General features: G+C 42.7%; 1 protein-coding gene across 1 annotated transcript; it reads right to left on the bottom strand.

The window, feature by feature from the left end:
• Nucleotides 1–377: 377 nt before the first annotated feature.
• prlra (prolactin receptor a) lies at nt 378–7,300 on the bottom strand. Its single transcript, XM_069673268.1, has 8 exons — nt 7,231–7,300; nt 6,259–6,391; nt 4,419–4,588; nt 3,448–3,614; nt 3,149–3,290; nt 1,835–1,931; nt 1,681–1,750; nt 378–1,578 (listed from the first exon to the last, which is right to left on the bottom strand). The coding sequence occupies exons 1-8, from the start codon at nt 7,298–7,300 to the stop codon at nt 496–498; spliced, it is 1,932 nt and encodes a 643-aa protein (XP_069529369.1). The 3' UTR covers nt 378–495.
• Between the last annotated feature and the right edge of the window lie 532 nt (nt 7,301–7,832).

Genomic DNA, 7,832 nt, shown 5'->3' with positions numbered 1-7,832 from the left:
TTAACAACAGAGACAGAGTTAATTAAGGTTAGTGTTGTGGTTGTTGATGATGGCCAACAAAACGTCGCTACACTCCCATCATTTTATGTCTGAGCTTCGTTTTGATTTTACATAAATTATTTTAACAGATATTCACATAACACCAGTATACACGAATATATTTCATGAAAGATAAAAAAAAAGTTCATGACATGAAACGGAGTGCATGTGATGGATATACAGAGATATACAGTTATTAATCAGAAACAGCTTACAGAACGAGATCATTTATACAATCATATTCTTTATTAAGATAATTTTTCACATAATTCAAATTCAAAATAAGTGTCACTGCAGTGTAATAGGTTAAATACATCTATTACATGAAATACCTGTAACTCTGTAATATCAAAATATTGTCTCTGCACCACAGTATAAGTGTTTATTATTGTCTCAGCCCCAGTCTGAAACAGGTCCTGCAATGTCCTGGACCTGCTAATTTGGCTAATGGAGCCACTAGTAAGTGGGTAGTGCACACACAGTGGCAGTGTCAACATAACCATTTCCTGCAAGAACCATTTCGTCCTGTATTGGCATGTTGTGAGTGCAGGCTCTAGGCTTCTGTGTTGTGCTAACTGTGGATGATGTGTAGCAGTTCTCTGTTCTCTCTCCCATCTTGTCCTGGGTCTCATAAGAGCTCCTGTCTTGTTCTGTAACCCCTCTTTGGAGCAGCAGCCTGTTGTCCCTGTCCACCCCATTCACCTTGCTGTAGTCCTCCCCCAGGGGCATCTGGGAGCAGCCTTCAGTGTGGCCACGGCCTGAATCTATGGGCTGAAGAAGAACCATATTCTCCTCGGTAACCCTCTGGACTTCTACGTACTCAGTGGACCGGAGAGCAGGCGACCGCAGACCAGAAGGTGTCCGTTTGTGGCCGATGCCGGAGATGTTGACATCGCTGTGGGCCTGGAGTTGCCGGCGGGCCTGCGACTGGGGATGGAGCAGATGAGGTTGATTGTTGCTAAAGCTGGACTCCCAGTTGTTCTGTCTGAGAGCCTCCTTGGTGTTGGGTGAGGTGAGGTAGGAGGAAGTGGACCCTGGCGGAAACAGGCTGTCTGAGAGGCAGTGCTGTTTGGCCCTCTCAAGTGAGCTGTTTTGGTCCAGTCGGACTGAGCTGTACTGGGGCAACGGAGAGAACACACAAGGCCAGGTCTTCACCCTGCCACTAGATATGTTTGGACTGACCATGTCTTCATTGGCAAAGGTCGACCCTTCCTCCTCCCAGTCCGTCTGGGGCCTCTCGCTCTCCGTCTGACCGCTCTCCTGATCTCTTTGCCTCTTGTCCTCTTTCGCCTCTCGAAACTTATCCATCAGCAGAGTGTGGCTGTCGCAGCTGCCCCGGCCAGAGTCGCTGTCTGATGTGCAGCCCTCGGACTTGAGGCAAACATCATGTAGATCCTTGCTCTCCTCCATCATCAGCTCCTGCTCCTCTGGGACATACACCTCTAAGTACTCCACCAGCAGGTCCTCACAGTGAGATGATGTGGTAGGAGGGAAATCAGACACCACCAGCGCACTGAAGATCTCACCAGACTTGCCATTCTACACACAAAAAGTATAAATCAGTCACAGCAGTTTAAGGGATATCTTTAACGTATTAACTTATTATAGGTCAAAACATGGCTCCATATGTTGCAGCTTTACCTTTAGAAGCTTTTTATCAAATCCTTTGATTTTTGGACCGGGGACTGGTGGCAGAATGCAATGCTTCAAACTTCATGCATGAAAAGAAAAATCATTGTTAGGGCTCTCATCTCTGAATAATGTGCTCAAAATGGAAGTCATGATCATGTTTTACCTCTGGCTGTTCATGTGTAGCAGCCACGTGAGGATGAGGAAGATGAAGGCAGAAAAGCATGTGATGAGGACCCACATCGGCTTTTCACGATGGAAGTCTGTAAGAAACAGCAGAACAACGTGAGTGCTTCGACACAACATATAAACTAGTACAGCCTTAGTTATCCATTGGTTCGTATGTTGATTTATATTATATACAGAGTTTATTGCATAACGACATAATGTCCCTGCTTTTATCCCAGTGGCATTAGTTAAATAAATAGGAAATATGCTTAACTGATGAAAGCTGGATTAGAAGATTGACAACATTCTTAAATCAATCTGTTGGAAATTCGTCCGCCAGAACTTCTAAAGCTCACTAATGAACACATTGAGTTGTGGTTTTATGAGGAAACTCAAGACAACCACTGCTTCCTGCCAACAAATAGCTCCAGATTAATTCTTATTATTACACAAATACTCTTAAAACTCAAGCGTGTTGTTTTCATACTTTTGTTATTCTGCAGATTGAACAAACAAGATATTATGTCTTAATTAGTAAGCTTGAGTGAGCAGGGATTTTTAAAGCTTTGAGCAGGGCCAAACTATTTACTACAGTTGCTAGTTATGCTAAGCTAAGCTTGCCATGTTCTGGCTGTTGCTTCATATTTAAAGTTAAAATCTCATGTAAATAAATGTCTGTTAAGTCTCTATCTATCGCTGAATGAGGTAACACAATGGTGATTGAGCCTATGGCCCACTGATGAAAGCATTTGTATTTGCAGTGTTACAGACTGGGTGTCTGATTCAACTTTCATGGAAAAAATCACAAGCGGCGCCCAGTTAGTCGTTGGTCTGCCAGAGAGGGTAGGCGGAGCTAAGTAGCTGCTTTTCCGGTCTCTGCAAGTGTTGCGAGTAAACAGTAATCTACTATGGCTGAACAAACAAAGAAAAGATGGATGACTACAGATACAACTTCAAAAATAAGTGAAAATCCAAAGAAAAAGAAACAAATTCGACGCTTAGATGAAGGCAAACAGTCTGAAAAGGAAGCGACCGTCAGCGAGGAAAATCAAGAGTTACAACCAGAGCCAACCGTGTCTGGATATTCGGGAAGTGTGCACCCGCAATTACCGTTCATCGCCATAGGTGCCGCCAAAGAGAAGAAAACCGAGATCTTCAAGATTACAACAAATACGAGAGTGGACGATCGATCTTGAGCATATAAGCTTATTTCCTCAAATGCTGAGCTATTCTTTGATAATTGTATTATATATTATAAAAAAGTATGCGTTGTGTGTAGTGTGCTGAAGATGATTGTTTGAAGATGTCTTACAGTCAGGAACTTTGATGTTGGAAGTAGAACTCCATTCACTCCAGAAGCCGTGATCGGGCTTACAGCGCACCTGAACGAGGTATGTCCCACCTGACCGCAGGCTGAAAATGTTAAACATCTTCTGCTGACCTGCAAGGTGCATCTGGAAATACAACAAACACAATTGACACAGTTATGCAAAGGCCTACACTTTAAAGGCTGTAGGGTCGCCAACATCCCGATATCCACAAAGAGGTCAAAGGTTAAAGTCACCTTCAGAACTTAAGCACACTCCTTTGCACCAGTAAAGAGTAACGTACCTCCCAGTCATTCTCCCCTTCCAGTTTGACCCGGAGCTCGTAGATGAGAGTGATCCAGCCGGAGCGGGTGTCCGCCTTATGTGGCGGTTCCCATGACACTCGGAGGAAGGGCCAGCTCTTGTCCTCCATCACAGTCACCGTCACCTTCTCCGGATGATTAGGCTTGACTGAAGAGGGAGAGAGAAATTGTGAATGAGAGCGGATTTGTTTTGTGCGTTTGGCTGATAGGGAAGAAGGGACAAGAGGTGGATGATAATTTTTGTAACACAGTTCAAGAAAAGGAGGCAACTGTGGCTGTGTGTGGCATCAGGCCCAAACACTACAGCAGCCGTTTGCACTATTCCCCATAAACAGAAGTGTGTCTGTGTGTCTTCTTCTGTGTAATAGTAAACCAATGCACACCTCCAGCGGATGAACACTGTCATTGCAGGAGTGACCTTCCAAATATTTGCTGACGTGCGTCAGATTTTTGAGGACATGGTGAAGATTAATGTTAATGCTTTGGATTAAGATCTTGGAGACACAAATTGACAATTGTGAGGCAAATACAAGGGGAAGAGAAGCCATTTTAGATAAGAGCCTCGAGGACAAAGCTGATAAGTCTGTGCTTTGGATATTTAATGGACAAAAAAATAAAGAATAGCAAGAAATTTATCTGTAAGTTGTTCTCTTACATTTGGTTCTATCATAATTTACCTTTACTCAACAGTCTGACAAATGTATTTTTGTTTATTTCACAGTTCCAAAAAGTGACCTTCAGTGCAAAGTAACAGCTGGGGGAGGGTTAGTTCACTCAAGAGCATAAGCCCCAGTGTAACCTCATGTGCCATTGAGCAGCTGTGAGAGTGTGCATTAAAACACACTTATCTAATCCTTATGGGGATATTGTGCCTTGAACTTCTCGCTAAACCATGAGAACAAAAAGCTATCCCAAATAAATGTTGAAGACGTAGCAAGCAGCACTCACTCACCTATGTACACAACATCTATATCCACGGGGTCGGAGAAAGTGCTGCCCAGTGCGTTTGTGGCCACCACAGTGATGTTGTAGTTGACCCAGATGGACGTGTCGTTCTTGTTAAAGAAGCAGGAGTTCTCTCCAGCGGTGTGGTAGTCGGGACACTCGTACACGGTCTCAGAGCTGCAAGAGAGGCAGGAAGAACAGCATGAAATGTTTCTGCACTGTTCTCTGCTGTTTATGAGGAACAACGTGCTTTCTTCACGCTTCAGTGCCCAAATCCAAGTGTGTGTTTGAGGGGAAAAATTAGATTGCTGATGAATGGATGCCATTTTTTTCTGAATTGAGACAGAGTAGGAAAAATATCAAGCTTTGCCTTGTCACTGTCGGTAGCTCTCAAAAAGCCATGTTTCCTCATCTCTAAGATGCTTTATTTTTTTCAGGAAAACATTGAAAGTTACTCAGCTATTCCCACAGTGGCCGTTTTTTTCTCTGCTGTCACGCTCAGGATGGGAAGCTAAAATGTTTTTACTGCTGTTTTTGTGGTTTGAAAATTGTGTAAACATAGAGAATCTATAAAGTTGTTGTAATTTTATTAATACTTCTCGATTAATAAGCAACTGGGAAGCCAATACCTTTTATTCACATTTAGTCACTAGCTGACATCACTGTTAATTAGCTAACATTATCCTCACCTAGCTAACCTTACTATTAGCTATCTATCATCACACTTAGCTAGTTAGCGTTACAGTTAGCTAGGAGGCTTTGTCTTTCCTATCATATCACATCGTATCGTGTTATAACATCAAACTGAAATGTTAGCTAGGAAGTGATTAAATGCTAACGTTAGCTGTTGTCTAACAGTAGCTAAGAAATGTCCCTCTGGATTTTCACGAACCACTGCTTTTCAGTTGCTGTTGACATCAGAGCAAAATGGCTGCCGCATGAATATGATGAATGAAAGAACCTGGTTGTTTATATGTAGAAACCAGGGAAAATGTTCATTGTAATTGAAATACAGTATGGTGTCCGCTTCTGCATGAATTACACGAACCCAGGGATAGGGTCAAGTAACTGGCAACTGCTGAGAGAATGGTGTATCGTATTTGACAACCTCCCAAGACCAATTACAAGAAAATGAATGTTAGAAGAATTTCACAGCTTCATGTTAGAGAAGAAGGACAATTTGCTTTGACTCATGTAATAAAACATGCTGAGGAGCACTTTCATTTAGCTAAATTGATTTTTTTCTGCAGCCATCCACATTCTTCCACTGGGAAATAAAGGGTAAAAAGGAAGTGAATGTAGAAGCTAAGCTAACCGGCTACGTGCTCTATCATTATATTCTTTGTAACAGTCAGACATTCGAGTGGTATCGAGCTCATCTAAATCTCTGCAAGGCAGCAAATACTTTCCCAAAATGTTCAACTATTCCTTTAATACACCTTTACCTTTTTCTGAAGCACTAACCTTGTCGTGCCCTACACACACTTTGTAGCCTACATTAAGAGTTTGTACCCGCTCTGCCACCCTCACCTTTATCCTCCTGAGTGTACGCCTTCATTTCCATCAGCCTCTTTCCTAACATGCAACCTTGCTAAATCAGTGAATGACGCTTTATCCATGGCCACGGGCACAACCGGTGCCACATAACTCTCTTCAATCTTTATCCTCTTACTGTACACCTGTCTGGTGGCTTGAGTTCTTTGCCCAACCAGGTAGGCCGCTCACTGACAAGAGCGCCGACCTTGAGAGTGTGAATACGACCGAGTGTTTGCTACAAGTGAGCTCTATTTTTCTACCCCCAACATAAATGTTAATGTGACGTCCGCATATTCGCTAACTTTACTCACTTTTCTTTACGATAGTACAGAGAGTGGGTGGTGAGCAGCCCCCCATCAGAGCCTGGCTCCCACCAGCAGGTGAAGGTCTCTTTTTCTGGAGAACGACATCTGGTCAGTGCGGGCTTCCCCGGCGGGCTGTAGCCTAAAGACACACAGAGAAAAAAAAGAATTTAAAGCAAATACTAGATTACTAGGGCTGTACATGACTCAGAAGTTTGTCATGCAAGTTATATTTAGCCGTTCAATACGAAGCTTTGGCTATTCTTGCTCTATCTTTCTTTTCAGCGCCACACAAATACCCATTATCAGACTTCATGTGTGTTTCACCTGTAAGAAACACATTAATGGGCGCTGATTTAGCTCAGCAGTTAAAATGGCAGCCCACGTACAGAGGCCTATAGTCCCACCCTCTGCCCTTTGCCGCGTGTCATCCCCATTCTCTCTCCCCCTGTTTCCAACACTATCGTCTGTCTCTCTATAAATAAAGGCATAATAGGCCAAAAAAACTGAATCTTAAAAAAAAAAAAAAGAAACACACTAATAACAGGTTTTCAGCTGGACATCAAAACATGTCCAGACAACTTCTTTCCTCTTTTTAAAGTCATGTCCAAGTCGTTTTTATCTATTGTTTTACAGAATTAGTTCAAACCCTGAAGCCAAGAGGCTCAGCTCATTTTTAAAGTGAAACTGTTTTATTCAGTGTTTTTTTTATTTACCTGTTTACATCTTTGGGTGCATTTGTTTTGGAGAGGGGGCGACCTCTACGGATAATTGGGCCAATCAGGAAAAGGGTCATTTTGAGATGCGGTTTGTAAGTTCAGAATCCATGCTGTTGCTCAAACATTGCTCTGTGTAACGTTATATTGACGCAGCCCTACAGCCCTACATTATGTAATTTTCTATTAGGTCAGTCTCCAACAATACTAAACTGTTTTATCGCACTGCCAAAAACTATTGATATTGAGACTATATAACACTTACGCATTCCCTTTGCACGCTGTGTGAAGAATATCAGCAGCAACAGCAGGATGACTTCCAGGGTGTTCCTCATCGTGGCACCACAAAGCCTGGCAAGCTGCTGGGAAATAAGAGTGGGGGAACGGTTTGGTATGTGCAATTGACAAGCCACATGACCGGCAATTCTTGATGCTGTCTGCCAAAACAAAAGCTGTATTTAGTCACAACATGCTTCCATGAAAAGGAAAGCAGTACTGAAACATTACTGAAATGACATTACAAATTTAACTACCATGGCAAAAGAGACACGATCAAGTATTAAAATGACACAAAAATCTAACTACAGAACACTAAATGTAATGAATTAAAAGAAAAGATTCTTCACAGAATGAATGCTGTTTCACTGAGGATTAAAAACATCATCTCTGCTTGTGTCTACCTCTACCAGCTGGCACAGGCAGCGTAACCGATTACATAACCTGCGTTCAGGCTTTTCGCTCTACAACAGATTCACACACAGCGGGACGCTCGTTTGCGTCGCTGCCAACCATTGGTACTCCCGTTCACATGACTTGGAAATCTGCATTTCACCAGCCATGTGCAGATGTTTGAGTTATTACTCGGCA

The sequence above is a fragment of the Semicossyphus pulcher genome, unplaced genomic scaffold (genome assembly GCF_022749685.1).
Source record: "Semicossyphus pulcher isolate SPU_LCO1_2020_fin unplaced genomic scaffold, fSemPul1.0.p SCAF_22, whole genome shotgun sequence".
NCBI lineage: Eukaryota > Metazoa > Chordata > Actinopteri > Labriformes > Labridae > Semicossyphus > Semicossyphus pulcher.
This window is presented reverse-complemented; position numbering and strand designations above follow the sequence as displayed.